This window comes from Amblyraja radiata, chromosome 15 (genome assembly GCF_010909765.2).
Source record: "Amblyraja radiata isolate CabotCenter1 chromosome 15, sAmbRad1.1.pri, whole genome shotgun sequence".
NCBI lineage: Eukaryota > Metazoa > Chordata > Chondrichthyes > Rajiformes > Rajidae > Amblyraja > Amblyraja radiata.
Genome location: NC_045970.1, coordinates 35,809,032 through 35,828,787, shown reverse-complemented (window position 1 = coordinate 35,828,787; position 19,756 = coordinate 35,809,032). Strand labels below are relative to the sequence as shown.

General features: G+C 45.8%; 1 protein-coding gene across 3 annotated transcripts in view; it reads left to right on the top strand.

Moving 5' to 3' along the window:
- The window catches only part of sema4g (semaphorin 4G), a 90,508-nt gene that overhangs the window by 27,351 nt on the left and 43,401 nt on the right, over positions 1 to 19,756 (top strand). For all 3 annotated transcript variants that reach the window (XM_033034029.1, XM_033034026.1, XM_033034027.1), the window contains exon 3: positions 19,241 to 19,389. In XM_033034029.1, the coding sequence (XP_032889920.1) occupies positions 19,241 to 19,389 (149 nt within the window). The remainder of the gene's footprint in view (positions 1 to 19,240; positions 19,390 to 19,756) is intronic.

The window sequence follows — 19,756 nt, the reverse complement described above, 5'->3', positions numbered from 1 at the left end:
ACTCTGTGTGTCACCAGGCATCATCTTTAGAGACTTCAGACTTTAGAGACTTTACAGATCGAGCAAGGAAACAGCCTGTATGGATTTTGTACTCCCTGCGCTTTTTCCGGGTGCTCCGGTTTCCTCTGACATTCCATACACGTACAGGTTTGCAGGTTGATTTGGCTTCAGTAAATATTGCAGATTGTCTCTGGTCTGTAGGATAGTGCTAGTTTAGAAGATTGAGGGTAAATCTTATAGAAATTTACAAAATTCTTAAGGGGTTATACAGACTAGATGCAGGAAGATTGTTCCCGATGTTGGGGAAGTCCAGAACAAGGGGTCACAGGTTAAGGATAAAGGGGAAATCTTTTAGGACCGAGATGAGAAAAACATTTTTAACACAGAGAGTGGTGAATCTCTAGAATTCTCTGCCACAGAAGGTAGTTGAGGCCAGTTCATTGGCTATATTTAAGAGGGAGTTAGATGCGGCCCTTGTGGCTAAAGGGATCAGGGGGTATGGAGAGAAGGCAGGATAGTGAGTTGGATGATCAGCTATGATCATATTGAATGGCGGTGCAGGCTCGAAGGGCCGAATGGCCTACTCCTGCACATATTTTCTATGTTTAGTTTAGTTTAGAGATACAGCGCGGAAACAGGCCCTTCGGCCCACCAGATATATGCTGACCAGCAATCCCCGCATATTAACACTATCCTACACACACTAGGGACAATTTTTACATTTAACAAGCCAATTTACCTACATACCTGGACGTCTTTGGAGTGTGGGAAGAAACCGAAGATTTCCGTGCCGATTGGAATTTGTTATTCAGCTGCACAAAGATGGAGACAGTTCACTGCATAATTAGAAAACAAACTGCTGTAGAACTCAGCGTGTCAGGCAGCATCTTTAGAAGATTTCCGTGCCACAGTGTACAGGGTGATCGCCGGTTGACATGGACTCTGTGGGCCAAAGGATCTGTTTCCACATTGTGTCACTTAACTAAACTAAACTAAAGTAAACTCGGGTAGAGCAACCACCACTTGGGAGTCGTCCTCTCTCCGCCTTGGTGGGGAACACAGCCTTGAACATCGACGTGGACAGGTCACACCTTGGAATCATGCCGTTGATAAAAAGGATTATGTGCTCACGTTCTGGAATGCTACATCACAGAGGGAGAGACTTCTCTTTGTTGGAGAACCACCCACGATCTCTGGGGACTTTCAAGCCCTTCCGTCTCCAGCGGAAGATGTGAGAATTAATAGAGGGAATGTGACACTTGATCAGTGCACAGTTAGGTCCAGCAGACACCAATAAAGGTGGTGTGTAGTTTACAAGGAACTGCCAAGGCTGGAATCTTGACCAAGACGCATAGTGCTGCCCTTAGTGATACAGCGTGGAAAGAGACCCTTCGGCCCACCGAGCTGACGCTGACCAGCAATCACCCCGTACAACCTACAAACCAACACGTCTTTGGGCTGTCACAGAGAGAACGTCGAACTCCGTAGAGGCAGCACCCGTGGTCAGGATCGATCCCGGGTCTCTGCCGCTGTAAGGAAGCAACTCTACTGCTGCGCCACCGTGCACTGAGGAACTCATCGGGACCACAATCTAGGCTCCTTCAGCTGTTGGACATTGAGGACACAGTCCAGTGGGGGACACCCTTCAAATAAGGGAAGGGACAGTCCCCCAGAGGGCCATGTGAGTGACCAGGTGGTTTTGTTTAAAGACATTCACTCTGACACAACTAAATCTATAGCTACTGAGAACGAATTAAGAGTTTTTGCAGTTTTTGGTTTGTATCTGTTTTTTAATTCTGAATTGAGTTTAGTTTTGGAAAAGAAAAACTCTGCGGGTCAGGCAGCATGAAGAAGTGTCCCGACCCGAAACGTTGCGCCTCTGTTTCCTCCAGGGATGCCGCTTTGACCCGCTGAGATACTCCAGCACTTTGTATCCTCTAGTGTTGTATAGTGTTCAAGAACCTGATGGTTTAGTTCGTTTTTCTGTTGTTTGGTTTATTGTCACCGAGGTACAGTGGAAGGCTTTTTGTTGTGTGCTATCCAGTCAGTGGAAAGACTGACTGGATTACAATCAAGCCGTCCACAGTGTACAGATACAGGATAAAGGGAATAACGTTTAGTGCAAGGTAAAGTCCAGTAAAGTCCAATTAAAGATAGTCCGAAGGTCTCCAACGGGGTAGATGGGAAGTCAGAACAGCTCTCTAGTTGGTGATAGGATGGATCAGTTGCCTGATAACAGCTGGGAAGAAAATGCCCCTGAATCTGGAGGTGTGCGTTTTCACACTTCTGTACCTCTTGCCTGATGGGAGCGGGGAGATGAGGGCGTGACAAGGTGAGGCTGGTCCTTGATTATTCAGGTGGCCTTGCCGAGGTTGCGTGGTGTAGATGGAGTCAATGGGAGGTTTTTGGGAAGAGAGTGTTTGTGCCTCCGTCCAGCCACATCAGAAGTACTACACGAGTATTTGGCCCCAGCATTGAAGCAGTAATAGTATGCTGTGTGACTAAAAACAATATGTTCACCAGGGAATCAGTAAACCGTTGTGCAATGCAGGTTAATGTTTACCTTTTGACCAAAGTGACAACGAAAACCTTGTTTGTTTTGGAAGCATCTGAATTATTTAGCAAACCTTGCCCTCTAGGAGGACACAAAGTGTTGGGGTAACTCAGCGGGTCAGGCAGCATCTCTGGAGAACATGGATAGGTGACATTTCAGGTTGGGACCCTTCTTTGCCTTCCTTAACCCAGTTCCTAAAGTCTGAATGTGTAGAAGGGAACTGCAGATGCTGCTCTGTACTGAAGATAGACACAAAGTGCTGGAGTAACTCAGCTGGTCAGGTCAGCATCCACGTTTTCGAAGTATTTTGCCTGCCCCGCTGAGTTACTCCAGCACTGTGTATCCGTTTGCTTGTGTATCTGCAGTGCTTTGTCTCTATCTAAAGAAACACAGAGTGTGGTTAGCACTGAAATATATTTTTGCCCTCTACTTCCTGTCTGAAGGGGCTGAAACGTCACCTATCCACTTTCTCCAATGATCTTGCCTGACCTGCTGAGTTACTCCAGCACTTTGTGTCCTTTTGTGTATTAACCAGCATCTGCAGTTCTTTGCTTCTGCCCAATGTCTGGTTAACACTAAGCGATCATTTTGCAGTGAAGCAACAGTGGAAGAGTTTAGAGAGAGAGAGGCAAAAGTCAAAAGAGAAAGGCTTGGATTTATATGGTGGCTAATGAAACCTCTGCAAGTGATTTGTAAGCAATTAAGTTTGTTTTTGAAGTATATTTTAATTCAGGTTATTTTTATTGTCATATACAGCAGTGTGCAATGAAAGTCCTTGTTCACATGAAGCTCCAAGAGTAAACGACATCTACAGTGATGGTAAATACAACAATAATACAATGATTAGTGCAAAACAGGAATTGGGCAAGATTGTAGTACAACCCAAATTATTATGCAAAATAATGGAATAACCAAATGAGATAGCCATCAGAGTGAGAATACATGTCAGGGTTTAATTTAGATACACAGCATGAAAACAGGCACATTGGCCCACCTAATCGGAAGCTTCAAGTTCTTAGAAATAAATATCACCAGCAATTTATCCTGGACCAGTCACATCGAAGTGGTGTGATTACCAAGAAATCACACCAATGCCTCTACTTCCTGAGAAGGCTTAGGAAGCTCGACGTGTCCCCAACAACTATCACCGACTTCTGCTGATGCGCCGTAGATCGATTTTTATCGGGATGCATCACAGCATGGTTTGGGAACAGCCCCATCCAAGATCGCAAGAGGTTGCACAGAGCTGTGGATGCAACCCAGACCATCACACAAACCAACCTCCCTTCCAATGACTCCATCTGCACTTCACGCTGTTGAGGCATGGCCACCAGCATAATCGGGTCTCTCTCCTGACCACTCTCCCATCAGGTAAGAGGTATGAAGATTGAAAACGCACACCTCCAGATTCAGGGACAGTTTCCTCCCAGCTGTTATCAGGGAACTGAGCCATCCTCTGACCAGCTAGAATGAGGCCCTGACTTCCCATCTACCTCAGAGACCTTTATCGGATTTTAACTTGTACTCAATGTGATTCTGAACATTGCTCGTCTGAAATGGCCTCTGTAAATTATCCCTAGTGTGTAGGATAGAACTAGTGTATAGGTGATCGCTGGTCGGCACAGGCTGGGTGGGCCGAAGAGCCTGTTTCCACGCTGCATCTCTAAAAGTAAAAACCCCATCGACAGAACTGGGATGTCAAATGCGCTGCGCAGTTTGGCCCTGCACCGATCAGGTTTTTTTTTGCATAAGGTTCAATGTGATGAGGAAAAGGTGATGAAAAGGATATTGCAAGTAGATTTTTTGGCTGCCTGCCTCTGGAGATGATGAAGCGACCTTGAACATGAAATAAAGATGTCAACCACTAGCTCAGAGGTATTAAAGTATCATCGTGTTCCCATCACTCATCCCGAGGGCTGGCGTATCTGGTGGTCACCATTCGTATCAGTGATTCTATTGTTCCTTTGAGAGATCTGTGCAGCAGATACATTAGGATGATATGGTTTTATATTTGTTGGGTGCATCGTTCTTGAAATTGGATTGTACACGGAGATCGCAAATAATAATATAACTCATTGCCGAACTTCATGTTATTCACAGTCGGGACACTGCACTCTTTAATATGAAGTGGGTTTTATCGGGTAGCCAATGGTTAAAAATCTAATAACCTGCAATATTAGAAGCATCAGAGAGCAGGGATGCAGGTTGTGGATGTGTTAGCTTAAGGTTTATTATTGTCATGTGTAGTGAAAGGCTTTTGTTTGCGTGCGATTCAATCAAATCCAACAATGCTAGTATAAATATAATCAATATAAATATAATGAAGACAAACACAAGTACAATAGGTAGTGTGAGGAGAAAGATAGCAGTGTAAAGAATATTGCTTCTCTACATTGTAGCTTAGTTTAGTTTAGAGATGCAGCGCGGAAACAGGCCCTTTGGCCCTCCGAGCCTGTGCCGACCAGCGACCCCCGTGGTGAGAGTGCAAGTGAATCGCCACTTCACAAGGAACATGTGGGTCTACAGCAGATGGGCTTGGAAGGCAATTTCTACAGATGCACCATAGAAAGCATTTTATCGGGATGCATCACCGCATGGTTTGGGAACAGCTCCATCCAAGACCATGAGAAATTGCCGAGAATTGTGGACGCAGCTCAGACCATCACGAGACCATCACGCAAACCAACCACCCTTCCATTAGCTCCATGTACACTTCACGCTGCCTCGGCAAGGCCACCAGCATCATCAAGGACCAGTCCCACCCCGGCCACTCCCTCTTCCCCCGTCAAGAGGTAGAGAAGTGTGAAAACGTGCACCTCCAAATTCAGGGACAGTTTCTTTCCAGCTGGTATCAGGCAACTGAGCCATCCTATCGACAGCTAGAGAACAGACCTGAGCTACTAACTACCTCATTGATCTATCCTTAATCAGACTTTTCTGGACTTAATCTTGCACTAAGTGCTATTCCCTATATCTATACACTGTGGGCACCTCAATTTGAATCGTGTATTGTCTTTCCGCTAACTTGTTAGCACGCAACAACAAGTTTTGAACTGTACCTCGGTGTACATGATAATAAACTAAACTAAATTAAACTAAACTAAATACCACCCCTCCCTCTGGTTTCAGGGGAAGATGCTGAGCCTAAGTGAACTAGTTACAGTCAAAATCTTTTTCCCAGGATGGAAAAATCAAATACTACAGGGCATAGCTTTAAAGTGAGAGGGGGCAATTTTTACACGAGATGAACGGGGCAAATGTTTTTTACACAGAGGCTGTTGAGTGCCTGGAACACGCTACAGATACACTGGTGGCATTTAAGAGACTTTTGGATATGCATATTGATACGCAGGGAATGGAGGGATCTGGGACATGTACAGGTAAAGAAGTAATGGAAAGACACAAAATGCTGGAGTTACTCAACGGGTCAGGCAGCATCCTTGGGGAATATGGATAGGTGACATTTTTTGTCGGGATGTGGATAGGTGACCCAAAATGTCACTTATCCATGTTCCCCAGGGATGCTGCAAGACCCGTCGAGTTACTCCAGCATTTTGTGTCTTTTCTTGATAAACCAGCACCTGCAGTTCCTTGTTTTTTTAGATGTGATGGCCTTGGCGTCATGGCTGGCACCGACAGGGTGGGCCGAAGGGCCTGTTCCTCTGGTGTACTTTTCTATGTTCCATGTTCTGTGTAGATGGAAGAACGCAGCGTAGCATCACAGAGTGAGTGATCCAATCCCTTTAGAATACCGAAAGAGGAGGGATTTGTCGAATGAGTGATGGTCCCTTTAAATAGCCTAGAACACTCTCATTTTTGTTTAATAGTTCTTAAATTAAGCAGGGATTTGCAAACCCACAGGTCCGCTGAAGGATATAAATAATGAGGTACCTCATTACTGGAATTTTAGCTTTGTTAGCAGAGTTAGCTTGATATTTTGCAGTGAAGTGTAATCTCTTCCATGAGAGAAAGAAACTCTGCATTTTAATATAATTGTTATTTTATCCGCTGGACTTTGTACCGGTGTTTGGAATTAGTGGAGCTTACACAATTCTACAGTGCGCGTTTCAAAAACAGGTAAATAATACTTTGGATGTTGCCTGCTGTTCCACAGCTTGTGCCGGAGGATAAAGGGTGATGACTGTTTGGATTTTGCCCAGTGTGCTCCAGTTTCCCGTTGACTCACGGCAGCATGAGAGGGTGGCGGGGTGGCGGGCCCCAGGTCCCTCGAGTTACCGAGCCCAGCGGGACCAGACGGAGGTCCAGATTGTATTGAGCAGCTCCATCCGAGACCGCAGGAAATTGCAGAGTGTTGTAGATGCAGCCCAGACCATCACACAAACCAACCTCCCCTTCCATTGACTCCATCTACACCTCATGCTGCCTCGGCAAGGCCACCAGCTTAATCAAGGACCAGTCGTACCCCGGACACTCCTTTTTCTCTCCTCTCTCATCAGGCAAGAGGAACAAAAGTGTGAAAACGTACACATCCAGATTCAGGGACAGTTATTATCAGGCAACATAACCATCCCATCACCAACTGCAGCAGGGTCCTGACCTGCCATCTATCTCATTGGAGACCCTTGGACTATCTTTAATCTGACTTTATTGAACTTCACCTTGCACTAGACGTGATTCTCTTTATCCTGTATCTGTACTCTGTGGACGGCTGTATCATGTATGGGTTTAGTTTAGTTTATTGCCACCTGTACAGAGGTACAGTGGGAAGCTTGTTACTGGATGCTAATGGTAGCACGTAACAAAAAGCTTTTCACTGTACCTCAGCACATATGACAATAAACTAAACTAAATATATTAGATGGAACTGCAGATGCTGGTATACACTGAAGATAGACTCAAAATGCTGGAGTAATTCAGCGAGTCAGGCAGCATCTCTGGAGAAAAGGAACAGGTAACGTAGGCCAAATAGGAAGTTAAACAAAATATTGGTCTGAGTTAGTACTTTAGTCCGTCCCTGACTTACAGACGCCTGATTTATGGACACCCCTACATACAAGCAAGCTCCCATACCATAAAAATTCAAAGGTCTGCATATATTCAAAGAAGAGGAAGTACTGACACGTTTGAAAAATATAAAAGTGGATAAGTCTCCAGGTTATTCCCCAGGATATTCCCTAGGACATTGAGGGAAGTTAGTGTAGAAATAGCAGGGGCTATGACAGAAATATTTCAAATGTCATTAGAAACGGGAATAGTGCCGGAGGATTGGCGTACTGCGCATGTTGTTCCATTGTTTAAAAAGGGTTCTAAGAGTAAACCTAGCAATTATAGACCTGTTAGTTTGACGTCAGTGGTGGGCAAATTAATGGAAAGGATGCTTAGAGATAATATATATAAGCATCTGGATAAACAGGGTCTGATTAGGAACAGTCAACATGGATTTGTGCCTGGAAGGTCATGTTTGACTAATCTTCTTGAATTTTTTGAAGATGTTACTCGGGAAATGGATGAGGGTAAAGCAGTGGATGTTGTATATGTGGACTTCAGTAAGGCCTTTGACAAAGTTCCTCATGGAAGGTTGGTTAAGAAGGTTCAATTGTTGGGTATTAATGGTGGAGTAGCATGATGGATTCAACAGTGGCTGAATGGGAGATGCCAGAGAGTAATGGTGGATGGCTGTTTGTCAGGTTGGAGGCCAGTGACTAGTGGGGTGCCACAGGGATCTGTGTTGGGTCCACTGTTGTTTGTCATGTACATCAATGATCTGGATGATGGTGTGGTAAATTGGATTAGTAAGTATGCAGATGATACTAAGATAGGTGGTGTTGTGGATAATGAAGTAGATTTTCAAAGTCTACAGAGAGATTTAGGCCATTTGGAAGAGTGGGCTGAAAGATGGCAGATGGAGTTTAATGCTGATAAGTGTGAGGTGCTACATCTTGGCAGGACAAATCAAAATAGGACGTACATGGTAAATGGTAGTGAATTGAGGAATGCAGGTGAACAGAGGGATCTAGGAATAACTGTGCACAGTTCCCTGAAGGTGGAATCTCATGTAGATAGGGTGGTAAAGAAAGCTTTTGGTGTGCTGGCCTTTATAAATCAGAGCATTGAGTCTAGAAGTTGGGATGTAATGTTAAAATTGTACAAGGCATTGGTGAGGCCAATTCTGGAGTATGGTGTACAATTTTGGTTGCCTAATTATAGGAAGGATGTCAACAAAATAGAGTACAGAGGAGATTTACTAGAACTGCACAGATAGAATGTTGCCTGGGTTTCAGCAACTAAGTTACAGAGAAAGGTTGAACAAGTTAGGTCTTTATTCTTTGGAGTGCAGAAGGTTAAGGGGGGACTTGATAGAGGTCTTTAAAATGATGAGAGGGATAGACAGAGTTGACGTGGATAAGCTTTTCCCACTGAGAGTAGGGAAGATTCAAACGAAGACATGACTTGAGAATTAAGGGACAGAAGTTTAGGGGTAACATGAGGGGGAACCTCTTTACTCAGAGAGTGGTAGCTGTGTGGAATGAGCTTCCAGTGGAGGTGGTGGAGGCAGGTTCGATTTTATCATTTAAAAATAAATTGGATAGTTATATGGACGGGAAAGGAATAGAGGGTTATGGTCTGAGTGCAGGTAGATGGGACTAGGGGAGAATAAGTGTTCGGCACGGACTAGAAGGGCCGAGATGGCCTGTTTCTGTGCTGTAATTGTTATATGGTTATATGTACTTATGTTTGTCCCTACGAATGGCAGAACCGGTTTTCTCTCCCTCTGTCCACTAGTAATTGTTCTTATCTATATTAAATGCTTTAGATGCCATTCATTACAATACCATGGAGGTGTGGTTACCAAATCGAGAGATTTAGTTTTGTGCATTTTCTGAGAGTTTAGATTAAAGATGCAGTGTGGAAACCGGCTTTTTGGCACAATGAGTTCATGCTGACCAGCGATCACCCGTACACTAGTTTTATACTTCACACTCGGGCAATTTACAGAAGCCAAGTAACCTACAGACCCGCACGTCCTGGAATGTGGGAGGAAACCCGGAGCACCATTCACAGGGAGAACATACAAACTCTGTACAAACAGCACCCGTTGTCAGGATCGAACCCGAGTCTCGGGCGCTGTAAGGCAGCAACGCCACTGCTGCGCCACTGTGCTTGCCCAGATACAGCCGGAACACTGCCTGAACACTTTGTGTTTTGCTCACCGTTCCAGTGTCCGCAGTGGCTTGTGACTCTGAGACGGTGATCGGCCTGTTTGTGATGCAAATATTGGCCTTGTGCAACTGTTAAATTTATCATTGATTAATAAATACAGAAGAAGCTGAATCAAAACATCAAGAGCTGTCACTGAGGAGGGTTGACTGGACGGTTGCAGTTGATGAGAGTACTTTTTATTCTTTAATGATTGGAGACGAGGAGAGTTTTTACTCCGATCATTAGTTTGGTGCCTGAGGCTACACAGAATAAGGGACAAAGCCATTCTAAAGCATCAGGCAAGATGAATCCATGGGAAAACTGATCACTACTGACAACAGCAGTCAGCTGTAAGGTTTCAGAATATAAATTCCATGGGACTGCACACATAAGAGAGGGCACGTCAAGAGTCAGGAGGTTTAATCGTCAGCTGAATAATGAGATTCTTACTTGCAGCAACTTAACAGGCTCGTAAATGCAATCCACACAGATAACATGATTTTAATTATTGATCCTGACTATGGGCGCCTCATGTACGGAGTTTGTACCTTCTCCCTGTGACCGCGTGGGTTTTCTTCGGGTGCCCCGGTTTCCTCCCATGCTCCAAAGACGTGCAGGTTTGTAGGTTAATTGGCTTCTGTAAATTGTTCCTAGTATGTAGCATACTACCAGTGTATGAGTGATTGCTGTATCACTAAACTAAACTAAACACCGTAATACTGCTGCTAAAACAGAAATGCTTTGTACAACCAAAGAAGGTCCATGGAAGTTCACAGACTGTCAGGTCAGTCTGAAGTAGAGTCCCGACCTGAAATGTCACCTATCCATGTTCTCCAGAGATGCTGGCAGTCCCGCTGAGTTCCTCCAGCATTTTGTGTCTATCTTCGGTGTAAACCAGCATCTGCAGTTCCTTCGTGAATATGGGGAGGTGACGTCTCGTGTTGGGACTCTTATTATTAGCCTTGGTAGCTGGTTGAACTGATTGTTGACGTGCAAGTATTTAAATAACATTTACAGACGAAAACCAGCACTAAAATCTGTAAATCTAATGCCCCTGTCCCACTTAGGAAACCTGAACGGAAACCTCTGGAGACTTTGCGCCCCACCCAAGGTTTCCGTACGGTTCCCGGAGGTTTTTGTCAGTCTCCCTACCTGCTTCCACTACCTGCAGCCTCCGGCAACCACCTGCAACCTCCGGGAACCGTACGGAAACCTTGGGTGGGGCGCAAAGTCTCCAGGGGTTTCCGTTCAGGTTTCCGAAGTGGGACAGGGGCATAACCCCCCCCATAGTTTCAAGCAAGGAACTGCAGATGCTGGTTTACTTAAAAGAACACAAAGTGCTGGAGTAACTGAGCGGGTCGTGCAGCATCTTTGGAGAATATGGATAGGTGATGTTTCGGTTGGGACCCTTCTTCAGACTGAAGGTAGGGTCTCGACTCAAAGCATCATCCGTCTGTGTCCTCCAGAGATGCTGCCTGACCCACTGTGTTACTCTAGCACCTTGTATCCTTTTACTCCATTAGCGGGGGACCACCTAATAGAGGAACTCCTGCCCTCAAAACCAAAAGTGAGAGAGAAAGGGAAGAAATAAAATCCTATCCAGTTTCCTTCCCCCTTCCGCGTGGAAACGTTAGCAAATTCTGCATTCACATCTGTGGCTTAGCTGTTGGTTTGTGAGTCATCTCAGAGACCACAGTGACCCGTGAGTGAGACTGTTTTGCCTCAATTGCAATAAAAATGCCTGAAATACTCAGGAGGCCGGGCAGCATCTGTGGGGAACTAACACTTCAGCACAAAGTCCTGTCACCAGAACGATGAGAAAAGTGGAAATCAAACATGCTTTAGCTTGGTTTAGTTTAGTTTAAGAAGGAACTGCAGATGCTGGAAAATCAAAGGAAGACAAAAATGCTGGAGAAAGTCAGCGGGTGAGGCAGTTTAGTTTGTACCGAGGTCCAGTGAAAATATTTTTTGGTTGCGTGCTATGTAGCATGGGGAAAGACGTTACATGATTACATCTGGCCATCCGCAGTGTACACAAACAGGATAAAGGGATAACGTTTGATGCAAGATAAAGTCCAGTGAAGTCCAATTAAAGATAGTCCGGACTCACTGGACTTTGTCTTGCATGAAATGTTATTCCCTTTATCCTGTATCTGTACACTGTGGAGGGCCACAGTGTATTGTACAATGCAGCTGTATTGTAATCATGTATAGTCTTTCTGCAGACTGGGTAGCATGCAACAAAACCAAAGTTTTCCACTTTGCTCTAAGTTGGTGAAAGGGGGACACAAGGGACTGCAGATGCTGGAATCTTGAGTATAATATCAAGTGCTGGAGTAACTCAATGGGTCAGGCAGCATTTGGGGGTCGGGACTCTTCTTCAGACCTGAAACATCACTCATCCTTTTCCTCCAGAGATGCTGCCTGACCCGCTGAGTTACTCCAACACTTTCTGTCTATCTTTGGTATTAACCAGCATCCGCAGTTCTTTATTTCTGCAAGTGATAGGTGGATACAGGTGAGGGGGAGTTGAGGGGGGGGGGGGGTGATTGGCAGATGGGTGGATAAAGGAGGCAAATAGTGTCAGATAAGGAGAGATGAGGGTGGTGGTGAAGGGAGTGAAAAGAGGAGTGGGATAATGGTAGAAATGAGTGCACTGCAGGGTGGGATGGGGTTGTCAGTCTGTTCTTTACTGAGCTGGGGAAATAGAAGGAAATGTTCACAGACAGAGAAAGGAAGATTAATGCAGGAACTGCTATGTAAAACAGTGATTATGCTACACATCTAAAATAAGTAGCGAAATCCAGAGTAGGTCAAGCAAATCTGATGCTAACTCGAAGGATTGGTTATCTGGTATACATGAATTTGTTGTTAAGGCCTGAGGGTTGTCACATTCCTGGTTCTGAAGGTGAAATGTTGTTCCTACAAAAGCCAACGGTATGGACATTAAATTTAGTTTAGTTTACAGATACAGTGTGGAAGCGGGCCCTTCGGCCCACCGAGTCCATGCCGACCAGCGATCACCCGTTCACACTAGTTCAATGTCCTACACGCAAATGTGGGGCCCAAAACTGCTCAGAATATTCCAAATGTGGCCTCACCAGCGCCTGATAAAGCCTTGGCCTTTTGACCAACAGACCCAGAAGTTGGGGCAGTGATAAGAGTTTGATGTTGGAGAGTTCATAAGTGATAGGAGCAGAATTGGGCCATTCGGTCCTTCAAGTCTACTCAACCATTCAATCATGGCTGATCTATCTCTCCCTCCTCATCCCATTATCCTGCCTTCTCTCCATAACCTCTGACCCCCGTTTGAGATGGAGATTTCATGTCCCTTTGCTGCCCATTGTGTCATTAGTGTGGTGTCAGCGAACGTTCAGCACGCCACACTGGTTACTCATCAAACACTTTACGTTTGGAATCAGGAGCAGCCTCCTCGAGGACAGAGAGATAGACTTTTCATGAGGACAGAGAGATAGACCTTCAATCTGTGATTCAGGATTCGTGACCACGGCCGGTGAGCTTGTCCTCTGTGCGGGAGGACGCAACCTCACAACTGTATGTCTTTCAAGCTGCTGCCAGGCAGTGCAGGGGAAGACCTTTGCAAGACTGTAGACTTTAGAGATACAGTGTGGAAACAGGCCCTTCAGCCCACCGTCCGCCCCGACCAGCAATCACCCCATACACTAACACTATCCTACACACTAGGGACAATTTACTGAAGCCAATTAACCTACAAACCCGCAAGTTGCAAGGGACATTTTACAATTTTTACCAAAGTCAATTAACCTACAAACGTGTACATCTTTGGAGTGAGGGAGGAAACCTGAGCACCCGGAGAAAACCCACACGGTTTCAGGGAGAATGTACAAACTCCATACAGACAGTTCTAGAACTGTATGGAGTTTGTACGCTCTCCCTGAGACTGTGTGGGTTTTCTCCGGGTGCTCTGGTTTCCTCCCAACCTCCAAAGATCCAACTTTCACATCCACTTCCTACACATTCGGGTCAATTTACAGAAGACAATGAACCTACAAACTGCATGGCTTTTGAAAATGGGAGCACCCGGAGAAAACCGAAGCAGGCCACGTGGAGATCGTACAAACTCCGTACAGATGGCACCCGTAGTCAGGATTGAACCCCGGCCTCTGGCCCAGTGAGGCAGCAACTCTATTGCTGCGCCACCGTCACTCAAGAAGCTTTTTTTAAAAATTTAAATTATCTGTTGCCCCAATGGACTGTTATTTATCCAGCAAAATATACGTGGATAACTGATTCATAAATACACATCACACTTCACACTTCCATTGCTCAATGGCAGTCGTATAATCCGTCCCTGTCATGGCCGTAAGGAAGTGTTTTAGGAATGACATGACATTGCTGAGTTCCTCATGATTCATACAGTGGTCATTGCCTGTAGAATGTGAATCATAAAAAGCAGCCTCTCATTTGTAAAACTGTCAGCTCAGCTGCTGTGGTTACTTCTCCAAGTGCTCCAGTAACTTGGTTAATGGATGTTATCGAGCCGAGGGTTTCAGCTGCTGCAGTTGAATTATTTTCTGTTCCAAAGAGGCAGTGCTAATTCCTGACACTCTGAGATGTCTTGATACTCTGGAGAACATGGAGGGGGGTGGGAAGGAAGGAAGGAAGGAAAAACAAAGGAAGATAGATACAAAGTGCTGCTGTAACACAGCGGGTCAGGCAGCATCTCTGGAGAAACGGAGTAGGTGACGTTTCGGATCGAGACCCTTCTTCAGACTGAAGTGCTTACGCCAGCACTTTGTGTCTATCAAGGTTTGTTGGAGTTCATGTTAGCAGTTCATGTTAGCAGTTCTCTCCCCTTGGACTGCTCCTGCCTTGTAAGTAAGCATGCAGGTACAGCAGGCAGTGAAGAAATGAATGGCATGTTGGCCTTGATAACAAGAGGAGTTGGAGGATTCTATGTTCATGCCGTTGGGTTGTGTGCTACCCAAGCGGGATCTGAGGAGCTGTTCCTCCAGTTTGCGTGTGGCCTCATTCTGGCATTAGAGGAGGCTGAGGACAGAGAGGTCAGTGTGGGAATGGCAAGGGAGATGAAATATTTAGTAACCAGAATATTCAGCAGGTTTTGGTGTATGTAGCGAGGGAAAGTCTTTGGCAAAACAGTCGCCGAGTCTATGCTTGGTCTCACCGACAGTCAGTTCAGTTTATTCAGTTTAGTTTATTGTCACGTGTACCGAGGTACAGTGAAAAGCTTTTTGTTGCGTGCTAAGCAGTCAGCAGAAAGACAATACATGATTACAGTCAATCCATTTATAGTGTATAGATACATGGTAAGGGAAGAACGTTTGCAGTATAGGCAATATACAATAGACAATAGGTGCAGGAGTAGGCCATTTGTCACTTCGGGCTAGCACCACCAATCCCATTGATCATGGCTGATCATCCACAATCAGTACCCCGTTCCTACCTTCTCCCATATCCTTTGACTCCACTATCTTTAAGAGCTCTATCTAACTCTCTTGAAAGCACCCAGAGAATCGGTCTCCACTGCCTTCTGAGGCAGAGAATTCCACAGATTCACAAGTCTCTGGTTGAAAAAATATTTCCTCATCTCCGTTCAAAATGGCCTACCCCCTATTCTTAAACTGTGGCACTCCCCCAACATCGCGGACATGTTTCCTGCCTCCAGCGTGTCCAATTCCTTAATAGTCTTATATGTTTCAATAAGATCCCCCTCATCCTTCTAAATTCCAGTGTATGCAAGCCTAGTCGCTCCATTCTTTCAACATATGACAGTCCTGCCATCCCGGGAATTAACCTTGTGAACCTACGCTGCACTCCCTCAATAGCAAGAATGTCCTTCCTCGAATTTGGAGACCAAAACTGCACACAATACTCCAGGTGTGGTCCTGTACAACTGCAGAAGTACCTCTTTGCTCCTGTACTCAACTCCTCTTGTTATCAAGGCCAACATGCCATTCATTTCTTCACTGCTTGCTGTACCTGCATGCTTACTTACAGGCAGGAGCAGGAGCAGTCCCAGTGGAGAGAACTGCTAACATGACCTATTGCTATCTCCAATGGTTCTATTTACACCAGTGGAGCTCGGTCCATGTTTCTGAGGCAGGTTCCTGTAATGTTTAAGCTCCGGACCATTCTGCAATCGTGAGCGGTTTTCTGCTGTTTTTTGATGTGAGCTGTCAAAAATAAAGGCAGAAACTTGTGGAAATAATCAGCAGCGTCTGGCCATGGAGAAACAGCTAATGTTTCGCCGGAATTTGGGGTGGATTAAGGTGAAAAAGAGGGGGATGGTGGGAGGGAGTGTTGGGACTGAGAGAACAAAAGAGATGATACAATAGATTGGCTTAGTGAGTGCTGAGGCGGATGCTGAGATGTTGCGAAGTGGTCTGGAGAGGTTAATCGAATAGACAAGTGGAGTATGAAGTTGGACAATGTGAGGTTATCTATCTTTGACAGAAGAATGAAAAAGCATGCCATTATTTAGACTTTACTTTAGACATTACAGATATAGCGTGGAAGCAGGACCTTCGGCGCACCGAGTCCGCTCCGACCAGCGACCCCTGTACACTAGCACTATCTTACACACTAGCGACAATTTACAATGTTTTACTGAAGCCAATTAACCTACAAACCTGTATGTTTTTGGAGTCATAAGGTCATAAGTCATAAGGTCATAAGAGTGGGAGGAAACCAGAGCACCAGGAGAAAACCCACGTGGTCACTCTAAACTAAACTAAAAACACCCGACTTGAAACGCCATCTGTCCATTCCCTCCACAGATGCTGCCTGACCCGCTGACTTCCTCCAGCAGTTGGTGTTTTAGACTTTAGAGATACGGCGCAGAATCTGCACCGACCAGTGGTCATGTACACTAATATTGTCCTACACACTAGGGACAATTTACAGAAGCTAACTAGTTTAGTTTATTGTCACATGTACCGAGATACAGTGAAAAGCTTTTGTCGTGCAGTTGGGGCGTAATTAACCTCCAAACCTGCACGTCTTTGGGACAGGAGGAAATCGGAGCACCCGGCGAAAAACCCAAATGGTCACAGGGTGAACGTACAAACTCCGTACAGACAACACACCCATAGTCAGGATCGAACTTGGGTCTCTGGCGCTGTAAGTCGGCAACTCGACCGTTGTACCACTGAGCTTGGGTTAGGGAGACTTCCCCACTGATGATATTTTACAGCTTGCTCAAAGTTTGCCAATTTGCACCCTTCATAGAACACAAAGTGCTGGAGTAACTCCAGGAGGCTGACACCAATTCTGGAGGACTAGCCTTTTGCCTTTGTCCACCCATCTGCCCATCAACCCCCCCCCACCTCACCTGTATCCACCTAGCACTGGTATAGGAAGGAACTGCAGCTGCTGGTTTAAACTGACGATAGACACAAAAAGCTGGAGTAACCCAGCAGGTCCGGCAGCATCTCTGGAGAGAAGGAATGGGGACGTTTCAGGTCGAGACCCTTCTTCAGTCTGAAGAAAGGTTTTGACCCGAAACATCACCCATTCCTCCTCTCCAGAGATGCTGCTTGTCCCGCTGAGTTACTCCAGCTTTTTATGTCTGTCCACCTAACACTTGCTACTTGCCATCTCTCATCCAGCTTTCTCCACGCCACCTTTTCCAATCAGTCCGAAGAAGGGTCCTGATCTGAAGCGTCACCTATCCATGTCCTCCAGAGATGGTGCTGGACCTGCTGAGTTACTCCAGCATGTTGTGTTCCACGTCAGATTGCAGCATCTGTAGTTCCTCGTGCCTAGCTTCCACCATTCTCTGTGTTTGTGTGACTAGTGCCTGAGTGTGTTTGTAGCTGCTGAGTCAATTACTCTCAGCTGTTCATCTAGTCTATTCAGAGTGGTCATCAGAGTCGATTATTTCTCTCGTGTAGGTGTGATGACACAAATGCACATACTTCAAACACCTGGGAACATTTCAAGAACTGTTCTGCATTATCAAGTCAATGGTTTGGAACGATAAATTAGCCTGTGGTATGTGTACAACTCCAAGTCGATTTATGAGCTGGCTTATCTTGGCTCAGATACAGAGTGCGATGTTTAGTTCCACAGTTCTCAAAGTTGCCTCATCGCTGTGACTTAATACATAATTGCCTCCCCCTGTCAGCCCTGGTTCTGGGGGAAAGGACGTCTTGCCTCTGAATCAGAAGGTCACTGGTTCATGGGCAGCTGTCAGACTTTGAAGTGAACCTCCGACACCCAGGAACCAACTGAATCAATTGTTCATTGCACAAGACATTGGTGAGGCCGCTTTTGGAGTATTGCGTTCAGTTTTGATCGCCCTGCTGTAGGAGGGGCATCACTAAGCTAGAGACAGTGCAGAGAGGATTTACGAGGATGTTGCCAGGGCATCATTTTAGAGGTACCGTGTGGAAACAGGCCCTTCAGCCCACCGAGTCCTCGCCGTACACTAGAACTATCCCACACATGAGGGACAATTTACAATGTTTTACTGAAGCCAATTAACCTGCAAACCTGTACATCTTTGGAATGTGGGAGGAAACCAGAGCACCCGGAGAAAGCCCTTGCGGTCACAGAGAGAACGTACAAACTCCATACAGACAGCACCCATGGTCAGGATCAAACCCGGGTCTCTAGCACTGTAAAGCCGCAACTCTACCGCTGAGCCACTGTGTTGAGGACAAGAGCAATGGGTAGAGGTTGGGGAATGCTAGGACGCTATTCCTTGGTGCTCAGGAGTCTGAGGGGTGATCTTATAGAGTAGTATAAAATCATGAGGGTGAATGCACAGAGTCTTTTACTCATGTACCAGAGGATATAGGTTTAAGTTGAGAGGGACAACATTTAACAGGAACCTGCGGGACAACTTTCTCACTGAGTGGGTTGAGGGCATATGAAATGAGTTGCTAGAGGAGGCACTCCAACAGCATTTGAAGGACATTTGGACAAGAACATGGATAGGAGAGGTATAAAGGGATATGGAGTAAACACAAACAAATGGTACTAGTGTAGATGAGGCATCTTGGTCGACATGTGCAAGTTGAGCCGTGGGGCCTGTTTCTGTGCTGAATGACCTTATGATGATTGCTGGGCAGGTGGGGAATAGTTATTTCCACCACCCGTGGAACCCTGAGCAATGAAGACAAAACATAAAATTAAAGCAAACCAGTTCCGGGGCAGCACGGTGGCGCAGCGGTAGAGTTGCTGCCTTACAGCGCCAGAGACCCGGTTTCCATCCCGACAACGGGTGCTGTCTGTACAGAGATTGTACGTTCTCCCTGTGACTGGTGGTTTTCTCCAGGTGCTCCGGTTTCCTCCCACACTCCAAAGACGTGCACGTTTGTGGCATCTGTAAATTGTCCCTAATGTGTAGGGTTGAGCTCGTGTATGGGGTGGTGGCGGGTCGGCACGGACTTGGTGGGCTGATGGGCCTGTTTCCAGGCTGCATCTCTTAAAAGAAACCTGTAACGTCCATTGTTATGCATTCTCCTTGATACGCGGAGTGAAAATGAATCTCAGAAAAATATTTTCTGTTTCTTATAGATTTACGTGATTATACACAATTCAGGCAAACCGTGTCGAACTCCACCACATTCTGGCTTGAGGAGCAGCAGAAGGTCCTTTACGTTGGAGCAAGAAATGCCATTTTTGCCCTGAATACAAACAACATCAATGACCAGTCCATGAAAATGGTAAGGACAACAGAACCTCGGGATCATAAAGGGCGGCACAGTGGCGCAGCGGTAGAGTTGCTGCCTTACAGCGCCAGAGACCCGGGCTCGATCCTGACTATAGGTACTGTCTGTACGGAGTTTGCACGTTCTCCCCGTGACTGCATGGGTTTTCCCCAGGAGCTCCGGTTTTCTCCTACATTCCAAAGACGTGCAGGTTTGTAGGTTATTTGGCTTTGGTAAAATTGTCCCATGTGTATTGCGTAGGATAGTGTTAGTGTGCGGGGGTCGCTGGTTGGCATGGACTCGGGGGCCGAAGGGCCTGTTTCCGCGCTGTATCTCTGAACAAAATTAAACGCAGCGGGTCAGGCATCATCCCTGGAGAACA